Source organism: Megalops cyprinoides, chromosome 7 (assembly GCF_013368585.1).
Source record: "Megalops cyprinoides isolate fMegCyp1 chromosome 7, fMegCyp1.pri, whole genome shotgun sequence".
Classification (NCBI taxonomy): domain Eukaryota; kingdom Metazoa; phylum Chordata; class Actinopteri; order Elopiformes; family Megalopidae; genus Megalops; species Megalops cyprinoides.
The window spans coordinates 38013104-38036832 of record NC_050589.1 but is presented as its reverse complement, the minus strand read 5'-3'; the positions used below and the strand labels follow the sequence as shown (position 1 = coordinate 38036832).

General features: G+C 39.6%; 1 protein-coding gene across 3 annotated transcripts in view; it reads left to right on the top strand.

Moving 5' to 3' along the window:
- Nucleotides 1-23729, top strand: part of si:dkey-151g10.3 (serine/threonine-protein kinase WNK2) — a 69714-nt gene that overhangs the window by 14802 nt on the left and 31183 nt on the right. For all 3 annotated transcript variants that reach the window (XM_036532624.1, XM_036532623.1, XM_036532622.1), the window contains exon 2: nucleotides 8350-9514. In XM_036532624.1, coding sequence (XP_036388517.1) covers nucleotides 8783-9514 — 732 coding nt within the window. In that variant the 5' untranslated portion in view covers nucleotides 8350-8782. The remainder of the gene's footprint in view (nucleotides 1-8349; nucleotides 9515-23729) is intronic.

Here is a 23729-nt window from a genome sequence, read left to right as displayed (position 1 = left end):
TGTTAGCAGTGGGTCTCAGGACTGGCTGACTGAGGTGATACTTCTCTCATGTGTGTGTAAAGTAATTTAATATTTTGAATCTAGTATATTTACACACACACACACACACACAGGTACATTCCCCTGAGATCTGAATTTTTCTTCTAGAATTATTTGGGGCTTTTTCATGATTAATGGTAGGGCCCAGGTCTGGTAATGTGTGCCCCTGTTCATTGTATGACAGCAGAACCTAGTTGTCTGAGTTTAATCTCACTCGTGTCCTTCTCTGCCTTGTTTGATACTTGCCTGTAATGCACTTCTAGTGGAGCGCTCAAGCACAGAGTGATTACTAGAGACTGACAGAGTGGTTATGATTTTGTGTGTGTATGTATGTCTGTGTGTGCATGTGCATGTGTGTGTTTTATTTGGTAACTACGTTTAAGTGAGTGGGTGTTGTAAGGTATGTGTGTTATGCAAGGCGTATTTGTGTTTGTTCATGGCACTCTGCTATAATCGTTCTGTAATCATGCATGAATGAGATCTTACACAATATAATTAGTTATTCTCAGTCCATGGTGGGTGTGTAGAGGGGACTCAAGATATAGGCACTAGGGATGTAATGGTACAGTGGGCCCACAGTTCGGTATGTATCAAGGTTTTTGGGTCACGGTAACGGTACCGTTTCGATATCTTTATATATAAGAAGAAAAATGGCAGCATGACTGACTAGTAGGGCTGCTCAATTATGGCAAAAATAATAATCACAATTATTTTGGTCAATATTGAAGTCACGATTATTTAACACGATTACTCATTGACTTTGGAAACATCATGCATTTATTGAACTTTTAACCCTTTCGCATAGTAACTTATGTTTATGCTATGTGGCGCGACTGTTATGTTACATGGTTTGTTATGTTTTCATTAGTGTTATTAAGCTTCTCATTGTTTTCAGTTAGCATTTGCTATATTCTATAATGTTAAATCGCTGTTCCCGCAAAGATAAAATTAGCTAGAATTTTTCCAATCTAGTGTTCTAATGGTACTAGAGATGACACCGCCGCCTGCACACCGGCGTCTGGGAGACTTGCTAACTTTGGTTGATGCTAGGCGGTATTTAACGTGAGTTTTTCAAAGCGGTAATCAACCACGGTTAATTAAAATTTGAAATGGTAAAACGGAATTTTACCGAAAACTGTTTCATCCCTAAATCGCACCGGTTTCAGCATAAGCGCTAAACGGCAAATCACACCGGTGTGACCGTACGTGAGAATGTTTGTTTTTAGTTTCCCCTCTCCTCCAGCTCATATTTGCATACAGAGCGCTGATAGGCTCCAGGGAAATTCTGACAAGCTCCAGAGATGTTCTGTGGATCTGAATGTACAACGTGCGTGTAGTCTGCAGCGCAATAAGCAAGTTTTGGAAATTATAGGAAAATGACAGGCATATCGTATTACCGCGGTTCACGTGTGCGTATTGAACCGTAGGGGGCGTACCAATCGACAAAATACTGTGTACCGTTGCATCCCTAATAGGCACAGAGAAGAAGAGGGACAGAAGGACAGATACATAGGAACATGACGGACACAAAGATTGATTTGAATGCAGGAAAATGCAAAAGGGTAAAAACACTAAAGCTGCACAGAGTAGGACTATTGGACTCGCGATATGAACATGCACGATAAACACATTGCAAAAGACTGTCTGAAATGCAATATATACGAAAAATCATTTTATTTACACGTGCCATGCATTCACACTCAGCATGCGAACATTTGACCTATCACAGGGCCGCCCAATTTGGGGCTCCCTTTGTTTTGGCCCACCATGAGCTGCTCCCTCCGCCACATTCTTCCAGGTAAGATGACACATCCCAGGGGCGTAGCGAGCGCTGGTTGAATAGGAAATTAAATGCACTAAAGAAGCGTGTCTTTGTGATAAACTGCATTCGGCCTTTACGACAGGGTTGCCAGTCTGATTGCAAGTGACGTCACATAAAAAGCTGAAACTGTGTTACAAGCTATCAAAACCGATTCCTGACTGGGTTCGCTTTGGGAAAAGCACTGAAACACCACTCTGCCAAGTGTTTCCTTATAATAAACTACTAACTGTGGAAACAAACCGTGGCTATTTCTGCGCAGGAACGAATGCTGAAATTGATGGCTAAAATGCATGTCTTATTTTGTTAAGTTGACGCGATCTCAGTAAGGAAACAAAACTATTGCCATTTCAGTCACACAAGTCAGTGAAATCACTACCAATTAGGCAAAATAATTATGCCAAACCTGGCAGCCCGGGTTAGCGGATTCTGTTGCATATCCAACCAATAACCTATTCTTAGTGTTATTAGTTAGCCAATGTTACTATAAAACGAAATTACCAAATCGTTCCGAGTGACCCTGTGAATGAGAAGCTCATTTTCATTTTGATATTGTGGCTCATTAGCTACCATATGGGGGCATTGTGTGATGATGTGTAACTTAAACGTTGCTCAATGTAAACTTAATATCCAATATTGATTTGTTATTCAGTGTTGTCACTATGATGTTTAACTTTATATTTTTGTCAATTTTTCAAGTTGAAATCAAATTTCCGCTCGATTACAAAGATGGACAATACAGCTGTCTTCAACTTAATTTTCTAAAGCACCTTGAGTTGCATGCACTTTGTCAGAAAGGTGTCTTTCCTTTTAAATATGTTTATGCTCCGAAAAAGAAGCATATGGATGTTTTATGTTTTTGACATTCATCTCTGCAAATTAATAAAATTACTGTTAAGCAGATTAAAGAGTAGTGTTTTTATTATTTTGAAAATTTATTTTAGATTTAGAATGTTAATTTTCTATAAAATATAATACATTTTAAGGTAATGTAATTTCACATCACATCAACATTTATTTTTGGCCCACGGCCCTCCATCCAGATGAATTTTTGGCCCTTCATAGGAAAGAATTTGGGCACCTCTGGTTTAGAAGAAAATATGTTAAAGGGAGCAGGGGAAATTAAACTTTACTTTCTTATAGTTATGTCTTATTTAAATTAATGTTCTGTTTAATTGGTTGGGTATTCATGTGTTATTTGTTCAATAAAAGCATGTTCAAAATAATTTATTTCATTTCTTTATTCAATGGGCATAGGCTATTCAATGTTTGGGGGTCTATGTACTTAGCAGTGTACCTATTAAAGCAGAAAGACATAGGAACTGTATAGCTAATATGCACATTTCAATATTTGTTTATTTATCGCATGTCATATTGTCATCGCAATGCTGAACAATGTTATCGCACATCACAGATTTTCCTGATATCATGCAGACCTAGTGGAGTCAGAATATGCTTATCTTGGAAAATAATAAGCCACACCCTCATTTCTGAACAACATCCCCTCAATTTTCCGTGTAGTAGCGGAATATTTCTGAATAGGCTTAGTGGTAACTGCGGTTTAAACAGATTTACATGTGCATATCTCAAGTCTGAATTGGCTCTTACTGAAAGTGCCTTAATCTCATTCTTGATAAATGATAGGGGCATAAATACAAGTGTTTCCTAAATTGCCTATTTGACTTTGCAGAAGGTTAGCGCCTTCTTACCATTACTTCTAAAGTCCTGCTGAGAAACAAAACTCAAACATTCCATCACCAAAAGTAGCAACAGCTGCCATTGTGTGCTGTATCCAAAGAGTAAACCTGTACTCTGGAAACAGTGCTTTGGAAGCATTGTGAAACTCTGGTTGCACATTTCCACCTTGGATATTTGCAGTAGCCTACAGGGCTTGCCAGGAAAATGGAATGTAGTGTGAAGGTTTTGGCATGTAGTGAATCTTTCTAAAATGCAGTTTAGTCAGAATTCATTCTAATTTAACATTTGTTAAAAAAGGTAATTTATGTATGCACGTGTGTATCTACATATAAGAGTGTTATTGCAGAGAACACTAGGTGCAAGATGATATCTCTAGCATGCTATCCAAAACTATCTAAAGGCACAGGTTATCATTAATAAGTAGCAAGGAAAGATGTCAGCACTATGTCACTAGCTAGCTAGCTACCCAAGAATAATATAAAGTGAAAAATCTGTCTTTCAGTCCTTTCTTAATTGCAGCAGAGGGGTTCGGGTTCAGCAGTGTTTGAATGAACCCTGATCGTTCAAACCAGTTCCAAAATACACAGCTTAGGTTACGCTCTTGATGTAAATGAACCAGACCTATCGCCTGTATGATAATGAAATCAGAATGCCATGTTTGAGTAAGTCAGGATACCATTTGTTTGAGAAGGTTCTTGACTACCCACTCCCGGGCACATTCTATAATTGTTTACCATCTCGCTTGAACTCATTGTTAGTGTCAGCAGAGGTGTGGACTATCCTGTCAGTGTCTCTATGATAATCAAGCCATTTGGGATGATGTGGCTATTCAACTTAAATCATGTCTGGTGGAATACACACTCTGGGGCAGAATACTGTAATTTCTTACAGGGGCTCCCTAGCTGGTTAAATTGTTTGGACATATGGCCAGGATTTAAGCTCACCTCTGTCATTCACTGCATACGTTAACTAGCACATTACAATTATAAAACCTGACAAAAAGGGATATCATTTGCTTTATCTTTGTCAGGTAAAATTAAATCTCAGTCTAATCCTTCTGGAAAATCACTGTTAATTCCAGTTCTGAACCTGATGTAAGAAAAATGTCACTGAAGTATTTTCATTCAGCAATAGTCATTTTCCAGAACTGCTGTTCAATTTTTAGGTAAATTAGCTTCCTTGTGTTATAGCATTGCTAAAATGCTTACAAGATTTTCAAAAGGCCAGATGGCCAGACTAGTAAAACTAGTGAAAAGCCATATTATACCACATTAATTGAATGGGAAACTAACAACTAACTAAACTAAACAACTAATTAGTTACACAAGACCAAGTGTAAAGCTATGTAGTTGTTTCAACAGTGTAACAATTTGTGTCTTGCAAACCTTTTTGCACTGGAGCAATGCCAAACAAAGTACTCAAGTGGGGCTCCCAAGTCATTTAACGTGGTTTCTCTGCATGCAGGCTGAGCCCTGTGGCTCAGGTTTGAGCCCTGAGCCATCACCCAACAATGGCCTGTAGCCTGTGCCTGGAAACGACATTTGCTTTCCTAGTGTACCGTGACTTGTAGTATCAACTAGGGCTGCAGCGGTATAGAAATTTCCTTACCGCGGTATTCTAAGAATGCCACCTTGCGATAGGGATGGGTGGATCGATACCAAAATATCGATATTTCGATCCTGATGGTTCAGTTTTAAGGATCAATCCTCATATTAAAAAATCGATAACAGGTAATGCTTTAAACGTCTGATTCCATTAATTTAATTTCAGAGTATTTTTTCTCATTTTTTTGAATGGTTAGTTTGGATAGGAACTACTTTTCCTTCTGCTTTCTCACTCAGCTCCCAACAAAGTCTGGTACACACAGAAACAGACTCAGTCACTCAGCACCAGTGCCGTTTGCAGAATGGCAGAATGTAAATGGAGCCTCGTGTGGAGTTATTTTGATATGGTAAATAGCAATGATTCGAAATGTAGCATGTGTGACAAAACGATCACATATTGTGGCAATACCACAAATCTCATGAAACATTTAAAAAATTGCCACCCAAAAGAGCATGACCAGTTACAGAAGAAACGACGAGAGGTGGAGAAAATGCAGGCAGATACCCCCACTTCATTGAGGGTTTCATTGCATCTGTAAAGACTCTTGACCCATGCTATAAAATCCCAAGCCGCAAACGGCTAATGGAAGGGATCAGACATGTACAAAAACTGTTAAAATGAAGTAAAGGCAGCTTTACAGCGTGCGAACAGCGTGGTTCTGACCACAGATATGTGGAGATCAAGGTCCACAGAGGCCTATTTGGCCGTAACGTCATTTTGTTGACAACTGGCAAATGGAAGAATTTCTTTTAGAAACCTGTTGTTTCCATGAACAACACACAGCTGTCAACATTAGTTTAGAGCTAAAAAGAATCACAGATAAATGGGGCATAACTCAGAAGGTGCTAGCAGTTGTCACAGACAATGGTCCCAATGTTGTCTCTGCGGTACACAAGGCTGGGTGGATGCACTACCCCTGTTTCTCCCATACCTTGAAATTGGTAGTCAAAGATGCCATTAAAGCTGTCCCTGCAATTGTTCAGCTCTTGGAAAAATGCAGTAGCATTTTTGACCAGCTGAAGAACATAGCAAGGGGTGCATGTTTGCTGGCTGCTCCACTTTTAGCATTCCGTCTGAATTTATAATAAGCATGTTCCGTGTACACCATCACATATAAACCATAATAAAAAAAAAAATAGCCACATCACGAATCCAAAGTGTCTTCTAATATAATTCTATAAGAACTATCAGTATTAACATACTGTGACAAAAGTTCAAAACTGCAATATACTGCAATTTTAAAAAACTACCATAATGCTAAATCATTTGATAGAGAGGTTGCTGCTTCAGTAAACCTTTCTATACCTTTCTATCTAGCTAGATAGCTTGTTTAGCTTTGTTGTCAGAAGGAGCTTGTTATAAGGATGGTGCTAAAATACTGATGGGTAAAGGACTCCTGTTTTATTCCAGTTTCTAATTGCATCCATTTTGTTTGTAAGTAGTTGGCTAGTCCTTGGCAATGTCTACCGAATTGGCATATGATGATGTCTACAGTGAAACGTCTTGGGGGGTTGAAAATGCACTGTTTAAAGAGACAAGTTTGGGGTTTTTTTTTTTTTAACCCTTTCGTGCATGCGGACACACTGGTGTGATTTGCTGTTTAGCGTGTGTGCTAAAACCGGTGTGATTAGAACACTAGATTGGAAAAATTCTAGCTAATTTTAGCTTTGAGGAAATAGCAATTTAACATTAAAAAAATATAGCAAATGCTAACTGAAAACTATGAGAAGCGCAATAATGCTAATGAAAACATAAATCAGCAAGTTTCCTCTAGTCATTACAATATTAATAATTCATTGATTATATTTTTCCTAAACATGAAATATAGTTAAATGTGCAGGGCAAGACATAGTGAAAAAGGGTTAATAACAATATAACGATTAGGAAATATTTGTTTAAGACAGGTATAGCAGAGAACGGGAGAGTTTGCTCTGTAGGTAAGTTTTAATCCTCAGTTTTGTGATATAAAGAAAAACTCGCCCACGATTTATTGATGTAGGTGCAAGCCAGGTAGATTTAAAATAAATTTTTATGTTTGCGCCTAAAATAAAACAAAAAAAATTCACTTGGCGGTATAGTGTGATTAAATAAGATGTTTTTCCTATAAATCAGGCGCAAGGAGCTAATATAATAACTAGAATAAACCCATCCTTCATTTTTGCACTCTCTGGCTGACACTCCTTGAAATACATAATCATCAGTTCTACGGCTCAAGTTAATCCCCGGGGAAATCCCCGCAAATAAGTAAAAAATATGTCTTTCTACGTTATAGCAGAGACACTGGAATTATAGTGTGTGTGTGTGTGTGTGTGTGTGTGTGTGTGTGTGTGTGTGTGTGTATGTGGCAGGGTGCACCCTGCTGTCTATGTGGACCCGGGGGGTGGGGTGGGGTGTTAAACGATAAATCACATGTCCCAAACACGACATTAACAAAGTTGCATAGTACTAGGGTTGGGCCGATGGACGATGCCACCGTCCATCGTCAGTGGCTGACATGGTAAATTCTGTAAGTTAGCAGTTTACAGAATGAATTATGAGTTGCACAGGAATAATTCCGTACACTAAATCAAATGCTGGTTGAATTTTTTGTAGACAGAACTGCTTGTTACATTCATTTGGTCACTTATGAAATGCCGAAACAACAGGCCAAAATGATGACGTCACGTCACAGACATTCAAAGTTTCGTTCGAAAAACGTTGGCTAAAACTCGAATGGCAAAAAATGGCATTCGATGCAGCCCTACTGCTGTGTGTGTGTATTTGTTTACTTATCTTATCTGCCCTTGGTCTGGTCCTTAGTAGGGAAAGGAATCCTAAAAACCCAGACCAGGGCAAAGAACCATAAAATGCATGGTACTCTCCCGACAGACCTCACATTAGTTATTTGAGTATCACCATGAAAACTGCTGTCGTTGTGCAAACACAGTCCTTAACTAAATTAAAACATAATATCAGTAAAATTATTTTATTTTTGAGTGTCCATGATAATTGCTGCTGATGTTTACACGTAATCCTTCCTTACTGACTGAGCTTGTCAAGGATCACGAATCCACGCTTCAAAACTGTAACGTTCAATTTACGAAGGGGGGTTGTGTGTTCTGAAATAAATGTAATTTTTCACCTTAAAACATACAATATTCATTGAATCATTTTTGAATTTTGAATGTTGTGTTTTTTTTTCTTTTTAGGATTTACTGGAACATTTCTCTTGTTCTTTGAAGAAGGGAAGTTTGAAGGAGAAGAGGCAATTTTGCATGCAAATATTTGGAAGTCCCTTCTCTGAATTCATGTACATATTTGCTTAAAAAAATCCTTTTTAGGTTTTAAGTTTCATGCTCTAGGTGAGTGAGAAAGGGACAAGACAAGTAAGTTAGAGATGGACAGAAGGGAAGGGAGGACGCAATAGTGCTGCACAAAAACAGATATAGAGAGGAAAGAGAACTCAGTAGTGCTACAGAGAGCAGCATTCCAGCAAGAAGAACGTCACCAGGAAGGAGGGACAGAAGAAAGAGGGGAAAGGTGACCACAGGAAGAGAAAGAGACGGGGACCGACAGAGAACAAGAGGGAAGGAGGGTGAGAAGGAGGGAAGGGAGGGGGACGAGTGGGACAGTACAGTCCCCATGGCTACTGATCCTGGAGAGCCTACAGCCACAGAGGACTCCTCTGAAAAACCTGATGGAGAGAGGGAGAGAGAGGAGGTGTCTGAGCGAGAAAGTGGGGCATTCACAGAGAGGGAGGAAGGGACGGGGCAAGAGGGTGTGGTGGACAGAGAGAGAGAAAGAACTCGCAGCACTCCTTCTGACTTCCCCTCTTCCCGGACGGAGAAAAGGAGAGGAGGAGAGCAAGCAGAGAAAGTGCAAGAAGGAATGACACTTGTTGGACCCCTGTCTGTTTCCACACCATCCTCCCCAGCTGCTCACACTAACCGGCCGAAGAGAGAGAACAAACGATTTTTCCGGAAGAGTGTGGAGCTGTGTGAGGAGGACGATGAGGTAGAGGGAGCAGAGAGAGTGCCACAAAGTGCCCCCACCCCGGCCCTCAGAACCTCTGACTCTGTCTTCACCAGCAGCACTCCACAGCAGGCAGCTGACACCCCCATATCCACGACCCTGGGCGGGGATGGCTCCATACAGGATGCTGGCAAGAGCGCTCCAACCTCCTCCAGTCCCGCCCTGAAAGGCAGGGAGAGGGACCGTGAGCAGGAGGAGGAGGCAGAGATGAAGGCAGTGGCCACCTCCCCTGGTGGCCGCTTCCTTAAGTTTGACATTGAGCTGGGAAGGGGAGCCTTCAAGACGGTCTACAAAGGGCTGGATACTGACACCTGGGTGGAGGTTGCCTGGTGCGAGTTACAGGTAAGGGCACTTTCCCACCAGTGAGGTGCAGAGGTTAAGGTACATGTAGTGGACATGTAACCGTTACTTGAAAGCGTATAGCAGGTTTATATCATGAGTGCGTCACCAATCATACAGCTGTATGAATGGGTTGTTAAATGTTATATATAGTCTACGGTAGTCGGATGGGCATGTCCGCTGATAGTGTAATTATATCAGTGTTGGGCTGCTGAGTCCTAGGCTAGTGCCCAAGTTGTTTATAGTGATATAGTGACTATATGTAGATGTGTTGTAGGTAGAGAGGGTGAGGTTGACAGTTAGGAGAAATAGCAGGTTTGCAGTTATTTAGTGTCTTTACTAGTATGTATGTGTGTGTAAATGGTGATACCTTAGCCTCTTGTCTCTTTGCTATTCACTGTAGAGCTGAACTTCCCTGCACTTTGAAGGCAGGGATGAAAAGAGGAGAGAAATCAATGTCATTCCCCTTGGAGTAAGAGCTGCATGTTTTTGACCTGCAAGTTTGAGAGAGAGAAATTGAGTCAAGCAAGGGAGATCTGAGGCTTAAACAGTACTGCATCAACACAATGTTTACATACATGTTGTTAAAATTGAAAAATCCTTGCAGCAGGTCCAGGAGATTAAACACTTAAAGTGCTACATTGCTAAAACCCAGTATCTAATCAGAGATGAGAAAGCACAAAGAAACAACCTGCAGGAAGCATATGTGAAAAATGAACATACAGGCCTACAGAATTTTATAAACCTTTAATTGTTATAATTATTACTAAATTCCACACTGGCCACCAGACCAATGTTTTGCCTTATTTGAGGGAGTGCTAGGGGCATGAATACAAAGGCATATATTCATCACTAAGATTATGGAAGTCATATGTGTGAAGAGTTGCTGGTCAGAGTGGAGTCAGTCATGAATGCACCCACATTCATGGTTAACATGAATATGACAACTATCTTTGCAAATAGGTGGATCATTGATTAATGCAATAATGTGCAAACGTTGAACAATTAGTATTGTTACTAAAAGTATCAATAACATATGCCTTATCCAATATTAAAAGTGCATCCTATTATACAAGTATCTGAAACACAAGGACAGTTAACAGGGACAGTTAATATATACACATTTGCTGAAGTAGTTCTTCAGTGCAAAGTATTGGTATTGATATGTCACTTGCCTCATTCATGGAAAAGATGTTAAAATTGGTGGCAGTGTAGCATAGTGGTCAAGGAGCAGTACTTGTAATCGAAAGGTTGCTGGTTCGATCCCTGCTGATCCACTGCTGCTGTACCCTTGGGCAAGGTACTTAACCCTCAATTGCCTCAGTAAATATCCAGCTGTATAAATGGATGACATTGCAAAGAACTATAACCTATGTAAGTCGCTTTGGATAAAAGCGTCTGCTAAATGAATAAATGTAAATTTGACCACATTACATCATACACACTAAATGGATAATACCAGTTTTTTAGCAGTTTTTTGTAGCATCTGAACACAGTGTGCTTTCTCTAATGTTCTGTGTTCCACACTAAGTAGCCAATGCTGAAAATGGTGAAGGAATAACAGGGCTGTGACGATAAGGATTTTTTATTATCGTGGTGAAAAAGCAACGTTTCCCTGCAGTTTGGCGGTTTAAGGCCAATGCCGCCCCCCCCCCCCCCCCCCCCCCAAAAAAAAAAAAAAAAAAATTACGGTTTCTTTAAAAACTAAACAAGGTCAAGAACGCATGCAGCTTGTAAATGAACCATCCATGAACTTATGGATAAGTAATAAAACAGTCTTCTTTATTCTTTAAACAGCAAACATATGCTTTAGGCAAAATTACAGCTATAATAATAATAATAATGATTATAACTAGGCTATAGCCTGATTTGGCTTTTACAAAATGCAACAAAAAGGGAACATATATATTGAGTCACTGTTGGTAGCTAAGAATGGCTAGCCTATAAGTCGGTAACAACAATAACAAAGTGCAGAATAAAAAGGGAATACATATTAAGTAACTGTCGGTAAGTAGGCTAGTCTATGAGTCGGTACAATAAGTGCTTGTTGTGCAACTACTCACTGGGGCGCTAAAGTGAATTGGCATGTCTTGCTGGTTTATTTTTCGGTCTTCATGTTTCTTGCCAGGAAAACCAACCTGTTCACTTTGTCCGGTTTAAGGGAGGATCTCAATGGAGTGACAATATTGCAAACTCCGCAGGATGGTTACTTCTAAGATGTGATCTTAGATTAGATGTATTGTCTTGCGAGACTATTCTTTTTTCCTACAAATGCGGCATATTGCCTCGTCCAAATTTGCCGGCTTCCCCTTGTCATCTGGCTCAAAGACAAAATGTGCCCAAATTGGCGACATAACATTTGGCTTAGGAATTAGACTCATGGCCATTGTTGAATCGAATAATGTCAACCGGCTAGTGTTCGCTATAAGCACTTGCAACTCCAACGGTTTACGTTATGCTGCTGTCTTTTATGCCTGTGTATTGTGTGTGTATATATTCAATTAAATGTTATCTGTAGATATCACAAATACTCAAGCCTAGAAGTAATTAATAACAATCAGACACACACACAAAAGAAATCCCCCATATGTTTAATGGACTTAAATTATCATTTAATCACAGCCAGTTAGCCTACTTTATTTAGTAATCAACCTGGTGGATTTCAGACTAATTACTAGCTTTGAAACCAGTGGGAAGGGCCCAAGTGTGTGATGCTGAGACTTGGAAATGTGTAGTGTTGAATCATGTTGGGCTGCCGCGATTAGTCGTTGTTATTGATGATGTCGACGCTGAAAATACATCGACATCAATATTTTAAACTGATGCATAGTTTTTTTTTATTTTTATGAATTTACCTTTTTGATTTCCAAAAAGGCTTTAATTCATTATAACAAATATTTTTCTTCAATATCACTACGTAATTGCTGCGTGCATGACGTCAGTCATTTTTGGCTCCAGTCATTGGTCGGCTCCAGTCAACGCTAGTTTTAAAAAATTATGGTGGCTGCAGCAGAGTACGACTCGGTTGCGAAAGAGGTTGTTCTCTCCCCTCTCGCTACTCTCCTGACGCAGGTATCCCACTGCGCTGCGTCCCACCTCCTCGTTCCGGCCCGGTCAACCAGAGACGGAGCGCCCCAATTTAAAGATGCCGATTCTTAGAGTGGATTGCTGTTGGGATCATTCCTGCTTTTCGTGATTGCTATGTACAAACTTGCCTGTATTGTGTTTGACATTACATCCTTTTCTGACTTCGGTTCTGGATTGTGTCTCGGTTTTGCTGCATTCGGTTGTTGTGGGAGGAGGGCAGGTAAGGTGGCGAATCCCTGTGTTAGTGTTCGCTTTGTATAGGAATAGGGTAGAGGCGGGTGCTACTTTTGTATGTTTTGTTTTAAGGTAGTTAGTGTAGTTTGGCTCTGCCACCCTTTTGTTTTGTAGTCAGTTGTATGTTCTGAAGGTGAAGGTATTTAGGGTTGCTTCTGTTTTGTTACGTTCTTTTCGTTGGCACCGTCTGTTGTCCTCTCCTCTTTTCCCGTGTATATTTGTTATTGTAAATATATCACACATCTCTTTGTACATTGCTCCCGTGTCTGTGTTTTTCGTCTCTGTAGCCGGCATTGGTGGTGGGTTATCTTTTTGTGTTGCGTCCCTCACCCATACCCCTGGATGCCATTACACATCTGGGACGTAACAGAGGTTCAGTGTAAAAGTTTCCAAAGACCCAAGGCTTCGAAAGTATGGGAGTACTTCAAATTATCACAAAACAAAAAGGTGGTTTGTATACTGTGCGAAGTTTCGATGGCATACCACAACAGCACTAGCACTATGCACAAGCACCTGAAGAGAAAACATACAGGCGCTATTCTGGATGATGGACCGCCAGAAAAAGCAAAACCACCGTTGTTGTCTATTCATGTTTATTAAAATGCCATTAGTAGGGAGAGCTTTTTAATATCTTTTGTCCTTGTAGCTGCTAGATATACTCATTATTAAAGCCATTAGGTTGTCTGCCGACTACCTTAGAATTTCCATTCAATTTGTGTTTGTGAAGTGTTTGAGAAAATGTTTAGGCTAGAATCTGGGTTTATTGTACGGTGCCAGTGTGTGTGTTTGTGCGCTTTGGGCCTGTTGGGACATGTATCTAATTATTTTATTTCTGCCATCATTTTAAGCAAATTTCTTTGTGTAGGGAATTCCATAAATACAATAGATAATGTTTGAATAATTGTGATCAATATAATTAAAGGTTTAAGTTAATTAAGCACTATCACACGAGAGGGAGTGGTGTTATATCTGTGGCTGTGATTGTCGTGCGATATAGCCATAGTATAACAGCACTACCTTGAGTGTGACATTGCTTTTATACAACAGTTCTACAAACAAGGCTGTTTATCAAGTAGCCTAACGATAATTTAAGAGAACAAATTATGTTTTTTGTCATTTATTTGGCTCTGCTGACAAAAATAGTTCCTTCAGGATTACATTTACACGTAAACAGTTTCTTGACTGCAGGTTAGCTAGCTAGCTATCTACCTGTTGTTATCATACACGAAAAGGCTAGCTAGCTACTTTCTTTCATACCCAACAGTAGGCTCGCCAGGTACTTTTTATACACGTAAGGGCTAGCTATACGGTAGGCAAGCAAGCCACCTTTAATCATAGCCCACTACAGGCTAGCGAGCTACTTTTTAGCATACATGGGTGGGCTAGATATACGATTGGCTTGCTAGCTAGCTACTGTTTATCATACCCAACTGCAGGCTAGCTAGGTTCTTTTTAATCATACACGGAAACATATCCACAGTTGCGCTGTCGGTAAATGCGAATTAAGTTTGCATTGGTGTAATCAACAATTGCAACAATTGCATCAGAACAGAAACATCTGTAAAGCAAAGTGATACATAATAGTAAAATGTCCCAGTGCTGTTATACTCTATATCAGCACTCTTTGGAAAATTAATCGTTTAGATTAATCGACTATTTGGTAAAATAGTCGATATATTAATCGATAGAAAAATAGTTGTTAGTGGCAAAATCAAACCTAGAATCATGCAGTGGCTTTTGATGCTCACTTCATTGCAGTGACATAGTGATATTATTGTTGTTAATTCAAAGGACATCAGGAGTTATTGGTACATCAGAATCAGTAATGTTGAAAGACTGAGAAAAGCAGTGACAGGTGGAGAGAAAAAAGAGGGGAGAGAAAACAAGGAGGAGGAGTGAGAGAGAAGAATTTGGTGTGATGAGGTGCTGTTGTGACATGTCTGACATATACATATGACATATACTACCTACAGGAAAATACTACTGATGGGAGAATGAGGCTCCAGAACCACATTATGGCTGGAGCTACGGTATGTTTTAAATTACAAATTTGTATCAGTCAATCAAAAATCACTTTGAAATCCACTGCAAAACAGTTGTAGTCAGTCAGTTGTAGTGCGCAGTGGCTCCACCAAGATTGTGTTTATAAAAAGCTTCATTCTAACATCACTCCAGGGTACACAGTACAGAAGATAAAGGGAGAGGTAGATGGAATAAACAAATGAAAAGAGAGAAAGAACAGAATGAAGACCATTATTTAGTGCAAAACTGAAGTTGACAGGGGAACTATACAGAAGGGAGAAAGAAGATATCTGTATGAGAGCAGTCAGCTTTCCAGGGGATATATTACACCATGAAATTCAGTCCCCAGAAACCAAACAGTTGGCCATTGTACAAGACATCTGGTTTTCATGGCATGGCAGGTTGTACACATTGGCCAAAAACATCTCTTCTAAATGTGTTTATCAAGTTTTGTATTCCCAAACTCAGAGAAGTTTGTTTTTTTTAATAATTTTTAATCATTTATATCACAAGCACAAGTGGAAGGTGGGGGGAGTGGAGGAATGTAGTAATACTGAGGTCAGCTAGTTAGTGAGCATAGCTGACATTAACTACCATCCACAAATACATACACATACTTTCTCCTCTCTGTCTCTCTCTCTCTCTCTCTCTCTCAGACACACACACACATACACACATCTAGGACATAGAGGAGATTAGCTGTATTAGTGCAGGTTGAATGGGAAGCATACGTCAAGTCTGATTGCTCTTTTAAATGTTCTCTTTTGGTTCGTCCTCCCTCATCCTGTTCTCTCTGTCTCTTTTCCCTTTTCTCTTCCCTTGGAAGTTCAGTTCTAAATGGACACCTTTATTACTTTTAATTGATTCATTTATGCCATCTGTTGTGGGGTCCTGTTGTGTAGGGGTCGACCAATATGGTTTTTTCAGGGCTGATATCGATACTGATTATTAGTAATCAAGGAGACTGATAACCGATATTTGGAACCAATGTACATTTGCAGTAAAAATGACAATCTTGGTGTCGAAATTTAGAATAACACAAACTCCAAGACAAAACTTCATTGAAATACCTTTAAGCATATGTTTAATTAAAAGAGAACTTTTCAACATTATCTTAAAACAAAAAGTGCAGGGAGCTCACAGCAGCATTTCTTATAAAGGTAACTGAAAATTTTAAGTTAAAAAATTTAAAAAAAATAAATAAATAAATAAATAGACAGAATAGATGCAGTTACATTACATCTAAAGTCTCTGACAACAATATCCTGCACCTCTCTACAAGAAACAGAGTCAGAGACAGCTTCAGGATACATTTCAGTAACGTTACTAGTAGTTGTGGGTTGAGATTGAGAGTATGACCGGCCCTGGTAAGTGATGTGCAAGAAATAATGTTATCAATTTTTTTGCTAGTCAGCTGGCTAAATTTTGGATCCACAAATGAACTTGTTAACGTTTGCTATCGCATTCAAATTAGCTCTACGAGACTCAACATTAGCTTACATTATTATGACCATCGACTACCTATAACATGTAAAAACACCAACTCACAGGCTGGTAATGTTAACATTCACAATATGGTAGCTAAAATAAGTTCCAGTTGCACTGGCACCAACGTTACTCAAAGACACAGCTATTTCAACATAAATAAACTATTATCTCATTATAGTTAACTGTATATCACTGCAACAAAGTGCATTACTCAGGGATTTTCAGTGTAACTGGGAAACTGGGCATGCTTGTCATCATAGAAATAGATAAGATTGTGGTGTTTTTGCAACTTCAACATAGAGGATTGTGATGTTTATTACAACTTCGGCAATATCTGCTGCCTTATCTTCAAAACACAGCTCCGCTCGCTCATGGGAGCTGCTCCAGTCCGCAAATGCATTCCTGTGCTGGCCTGTAGCTGGACAGTAGCCTTCAGTGTTGATAGGCTATTATTCCTGAAGTGTAACCAATCTGATAGTGCTGTGGGCGGAACATTGCTCAAGACCACAGAGTGGTGACTACAGACAGAAAGAGGCGGCTGCATCAGAGCTAAAGTAGCGCATTTTTAAATGAATTTATTTTATTGGCAATCGATAATAACGATTCCGATAATTGTAAAAATGCTGAATATCGGATCTGATAATCAGCCAGGCCGATAATCGGTCGACCCCTACTGTTGTGTACTGTAGTAGAGATGATAACTACTGTTGTACAGCACCATTTTTCCATGGTCTGAACTCTGCTATTCCCTATACGCTGTACTGTGAGCTGTATACTCACTGTGTGAGTGTGTGTCGGTGTGCATTTGATAATGTGTGTGACTGCATGCATGTTTATGCATATGTTGCTGTCAGTGTGTTTGTCACTGCCTGTATTTATCAGTGACCTTGCATGCTGATGAATAGTTGTCTTAATTTGCATACCCTAGTTTTGCATTGATGCAAAGATTGACAGTGACTCCAGACTTGATATTTGCTACTTTTTCTTCTTCACTGGCTCAGTCGGTCTCTCCCTGCCTGCACCTGCACTCTCATCATCAGTTGTGTCTGCGTCGGGACCTCTCGTTGGCTCTCCTTCTGCTCCAGCCTCCTCTCTCTCTTCATTTTGTTTTTTAACCCTTTCGCGCGTATGGTCACACCGGTGTGATTAGCCGTTTAGCGCATATGCTAAAACCGGTGCGATTAGAAATTAGAATACGAGATTGGAAAAATTCTAGCTAATTCTATCTTTGAGGAAACAGCGATTTAACATTAGAAAATAAAGCAAATGTGATGGTGAAAACTTTGAGAAGCTTAATAACGCTGATGGAAACAACGAACCATGTAATATGCGCGCTACATAGCATAAAATAAGTTACATGCGAAAGGGTTAAAATAATCAGCTGTAGACCGGTTCATCTTTGGAACATGGTAACAGCTGAATGGATTGTTTTGCGCGTTTCATCATCAGTGCAGGGAAAGTGCAGTTAGGGAGAGACTAACTGAGCCAGTGAAGAAGAACAAGTACTACTTTCAACTAGGGGTGGACGGTATAAACGGTATAGAACGTACACTGGTATGAATTTGCCCTACGGTATGGATTTTGACTATACCGTGCTGACCGGTAGAGCCCTCACAGATCTAGATGTAACTTCATCGAAAAGACACGATAGGCTACTAATTAAAATGTATTTGATTTAAAATATAAGTATATTTGGCTACGATTCTCAAGTTCTGTCTACAACTGAGACTACATCTTAATTAGTTAATGGGCATGGACCTTACAAACGATTATATTCTTCTGAATATATGTCCCGCAGCAAGTTTTATATCATCGCGTTTAATGCAGCTAGCTTGCTAGCTAGGTACGACTTGGACATCAGCGGTCCTGAAGTTCCCTTTAACCCTCTAGGTAGCCAGCACAGCTTATTGTGCTAGTTAGCTTACTGACAGGAAATTATTAGTACTGTTTAAAAAATATTTGAAATGTCAAATGAGTTGGCAACTACCTCTAACATTACCTGAATTTTTTCTGGTGCAGACATGCAGAATAAGACCCACAAAAGCACTGAGAGCATTTCAATAACCTGAATTTTCCTCACCTATGCAATTAGCTTTCTGTTTTAACGCATGAACTACTTGAATAAATATGTGTTTATTGAAATAGAAAGTTAAGCTTGGTATTTATTCAGTAACACAGCACAGTACTATAATTCAGGACTCACACGTATTTTGTTACAGCAGTATGACAGCCACGTGCCCAGTAGCATGTATTGGGTAGCTTGTACTGGTGTTCAAAGGTAAAATGCAAATGTGGTCACTACAAACAGTTTGCAATCACCATTGCTTTTTTTCCCACGTTTTCTCCCAACTTGGAATGCTCAGTTTGTCAGAGAGGCTGTCCCTTGCTCCAGCGCTCACTGACAATCAGGGAGGGTGAGACAATCATGTGTTGTCCTCTGAAACACATGATTTCTCTGTAGCTTCTTTACACACCATAGTCCCCAAGCTTGCACAGGCATGAATCAGAGGAAGACACTTCATGCTCGGCTCACCCTGTGAATCTGGGATTGACCAGCAGGGGTTGCTGGACAAACCACTAACCCCCAACTGCTATATCCCTTTGCTGTGGACTCCTGGTCATAATGCTTCATGACACAGCTGGGATTGAACCCGGGGATTGATTTGCAATTGAACATATACCATATTACTCAAAGTATAATACACACTGATAGATAAGGCCAGTATATACAGCTGTATGGATAATGAACATGGTAAGCTGTATAAGTGGATGAGAGCACTTGTTCAGTAAATTCAGTGCAATATCAGTGTAAAGTCACACCTCCACCATGAAATCTAACAAGAAATTCTGATTTCATGTTCATATGCACTCTATTCACATAGCATTCACATATTTATGTTAATTAAATGCGCACATATTTACAAATCAGAGTGCCAAAGTCATTATTAAGGCAGTAACTGCATTTCTTGTATTGACAAGTATGTAAAATAGCAACAGTTCATAACAGTATTTCTGGGAGAAGTGTTAGCCCAGTGTAACAGTAACAATAATAATACCTCAAATACAATTACATACAATTCATCAAAACATTATCAGACTGTGTTTACTGCACTTTCAACATTTACTTTTTCAGGTAACATATAGAATTCAATGAAGTTCAAAAACAACAATGATGGCAATCTATATGCAAATTAAAAAGGCAGTGAGATAAAGAAGTTTACTAGCAAACAGATATACAAATTTTTTAATGAAATATTTGTATTGTATATTTATATAGCTTATATTTGTGAATCAGTCACATTTACCAGGAATTTAATTCCTTGAACACACTGAAGACAATCACAAACACAGAATGTCTATCAAACAGAAAAGAATATTTATACTACCTGTAAAAAAATGATTAAAGAATGCAGCTAATAACACTAACTAGCCTACAAAAATCATTTTCATTTCATATTGAAGTGCAGGACTCAAGGTTTCACATTAATGGCATCTCCTTTTCATAAGATTTAAATAGTGTACACAGTAAAGGCTGTAACTGGTTGCACCCATGCTGTAGATAAATACACTATATGGACAAAAGTATTTGGCCACACCTGTTTTTCAGGGTTTGGGCTAGGCCCCTTATCTCCAGTGAAGGACAATCTTAATGTTTCAGCATACCAAGACATTTTGGACAGTTTGGAAACAGTTTGGGGAAGGCTCTTTTCTATTCCAACATGACTGTGCCCCAGTGCACAAAGCAAGGACTATAAAGACATGGTTTGATAAGTTCGGTGTGGAAGAACTTAACTGGCCCGCACAGAGCCCTGACCTCAACCCCATCGAGCACCTTTGGGATGAACTGGAACGGAGATTGCGAGCCAGGCCTTCTCGTCCAACATCAGTGCCTGACCTCATAAATGCTCTACAGAATGAATGGGCACAAATTCCCACAGAAACACTCCAAAATCTTATGGAAAGCCTTCCAAGAAGAGTGGAAGCTGTTATAGCTGCAAAAGGGGGACTAACTCCATATTAAAGTATCTGTATTTGAGTACAATGTCATTACAGTCCCTGTTGGTGTAATGGTCAGGCATCCGAATACTTTTGTCCGTATAGTGTATGTTGAAAACTGAGCTGACTTTTGTTCTTTTCATCAGCCTATCAGATCATATGTTTTATATGTACGTATGTATATGTATGTGCTAGACGTGGAGTAAGAATTAAACCCAAAAAAGGAGCTTCCTCCGTAATATGGAAGTGGTTCGGATACAAAAGAACAGATGTGAATCAAACGTCTGTGATTTGTAAAATGTGTCGAAAACCTGTATCAACAAAGGGTGGAAACATCAGATTTGTTCCACCACTTCAAGCAAAAACACCGAGCAGAACATGTCCAAAGCCAGCAGTTTTTAGCCAACCTTTTCGAACGAAGCTTCAACGTGATGTCATCGTTTTGGCCTGTTGTTTCGACATTTCCTTAGTGACCAAATGAATGTAACAAACGGTTCTGTTAACAAAAGTTCAACCAGCATTTGCTTTAGTGTACGGAATTATTCCTGTGCGATTCAGTGACACATAATTCATTCCGTAAACTGTTGACTCATGAAACGTATTGGACTAGAGCCCTTTCGTGCACATCATACCTTCAGTAATATAGCCTATGAACGTAATTAATTTTGTACTTAAGCAAAACACTGATGTCTACTAAAGTTCAAGCAGCCTTTGCTTTCGTGGACGGAATGCCTCCTGTAACTGCGGAGTCACGGAATATATTGTGCTAAATCCCTTTCGTGCAGATCATACTTTCAGTAATATAGCTAAACGGTTAAGTGGACAAAATGAAAATTCGATGGCACAGAATGATGATAGTATAGCGCATTCTGCATTTCGTGCCACAAAAGCATAAATGCTGGCCTAGGACATCTATTACGTGGATAAAATGACTTTTGTATACAAAAAGCACAATGATCAATTCAGTGCACGACAGGAATCATCCGTTTTGTTTTCTGTGCACGAAAGTATTGCGCTCTCTTCAATATTTCGTGGACAAAACACGTTATGGTGTTACATAGATTTGTAATGAATTCATGCGTTTCGTAGCAGAGAAGGCATTCTGTCTACGAAAAAAGGTCTGTTACACTTGGCGCCCCACAGTTTATTGGCTAGATTTCTTGTATTACAGTAGCAATAACCTTAAAACTGCAACTGAGCACCCATCCTAATAATCGAATGCTTAATTTCAGAATCGAATGCCAGTTAAATGAACGAAGCTTCGAAGCTTCGATTTTTTCAGTACAGCCCTAGTTCTTTTACAGAAGAAAAGTATTTTACATTTCCATTTGTTTTTCTTGGGGTTAGATTATGAATCCTGCGAGTATTGGTGTTTGCATTTTCACTGGAATTTTTCATTTGTGAATAAAATTCATATTCTATTTTTTAGCCTACTTAATTGGTATAGTTTAGTGTTTGATGGTGGTCAGGATTAAGTTTTACTTTTATGTATCAATGTTTGTGTTTGCATGGCTCTCAAGACTGTATGCTGATGTGACTTTTGGCCAAAAAGATAGTGTTGAATGGTACTATTTTCATATCGTCATTTGTATTGTTGCCACAAAAAATAACGTGAAATATTGTGTTATAGTTTTAAGTCTATATCGTCCACCCCTATTAGAGAGTTACCAAAGACTTCATTCTCACTCACAAATATGTATGTATTTGAATTCACTGAGAAGGACAGCAGGGGAAAATTGAGCTATGCGAACACTGGGGAACCCGTCAGGACTCCCTTACACTCAATCAGCTCTGATGGCTAGTGCAGGGTGTCCTCATGGGGCCTGCCTGACCCCAGACCTTAACCCGAACAGGTTTGAGGTCCAAAAGCGTCTTACAGGTCTGGAGGGGTCAGACCAGGCCTTATCCTGCCTGTGGCATGAGTTACGGGCCTATGCAAGCCTGAAGCTGAAACCTCACAGGACTGCTGCACAGACTTCTGTTTTTGTATTCACTGTTCTGGGACCAGCAAAGAGGCTCAAGGCCCTGGGATTAACCAGTCAATGTGTCAACAAGAGTCTGGCAGTGAGCAATAATAATAATGCCATAACCCTAAATGTTTAGTTTGGATATTGTAATACCTATGTAAATCTTTTAAATATATGAAAACATAAGTCTTGATTTTAGAAAGATGACACACATTCTTTTGGAAGTACAAGCATATGATATGATATGTATGATATGTATGTGTACATGATATGGAGCACACATAGGCTTTTAGCAGTACCAGTAAGTGCGGTGTATATGTGTATTGCATTGGTGAGTGACTACTTTATTCACTCTCTAGATGCAGAAAGACTCCCACTGCCATTATGTCCTGACACTAGCTCACACAATAGGACTCTTTCATAGCTAAACTGGCCACCCCCTCCCTTTCTTTCTCCCTGTTTCTGTCTCTTTGTTGCTCTCTTTCTCTCATTCTTTCTTGACCAGCAAAAAGGTTATGCAGCTTATATCCATCTGTCTCTCTCTGTCACTTTGCCACTTTAGCTCTTTCATTGCATATAGTTTGCCTTTCCTTCTACCTTTTTATTTTATTTTTCATCATTTTTATCAAAATAAAATCTATGGTACTGTCTTCCACCCTGCTAATGATTAGTGATATGGTCTTCACTTGTTTATTTATCACAGTGGCAGTTTTGACAGTATCTGCAATGCATGACCACAATGATGATGGTGTACCAAGAGCTAATTGTGTATTTTCAAGGCTAACACATTAAAAGATTATTCTTTTTTTGGAAATAAAATTGTCTCCATGTAGATATGACTGTACATACTGCTTGTAGCCTGGACAGGTGACTGTTTGTTTCCCAGCCAAGGGAGATAAGTGTGTGTTTGTGTATATGCACATGCGTGCATGTGTGTGGGTGCATGCCTATTTTGTGTTTGTGAGCCTGAATCAATGTGACATGTCTGACAATATCATAATGAATGTTACTGACCCTGAGTGACCCAGGGCTGCCGCACACTCTGTGCTGAGGGAGACAGTGACAGGCTGATGAAACTAGAACAGAGAGCTGGTAGAGGGGAGGAGCCAGATAGAAAGGGGAAAGAGGGACACCCACAAGGGAGTCTCCTATCCTTAGCAGCAGCAGTGAGGCTGTATTTTCTGCTTTCAGTTGAATTTCCAAGAGCAAATGAGGTGTGTCAATCAGAGCAAACAGGGGAGGGGAGGAGAGGTGGCCCCCATAGCAACTTCCAAAAAAGGACAGAGGAGAGGAGACCTGAGGCTGAGTAGATGAGACAGGAACTGGGAATAGATGAGAGAACGGGGGACGGGGGCGGGGGTCAAAGAACAGATTGTTAAACACAGATAATCTTTGAAACATAAACCTAGTAGAACATCTGCATG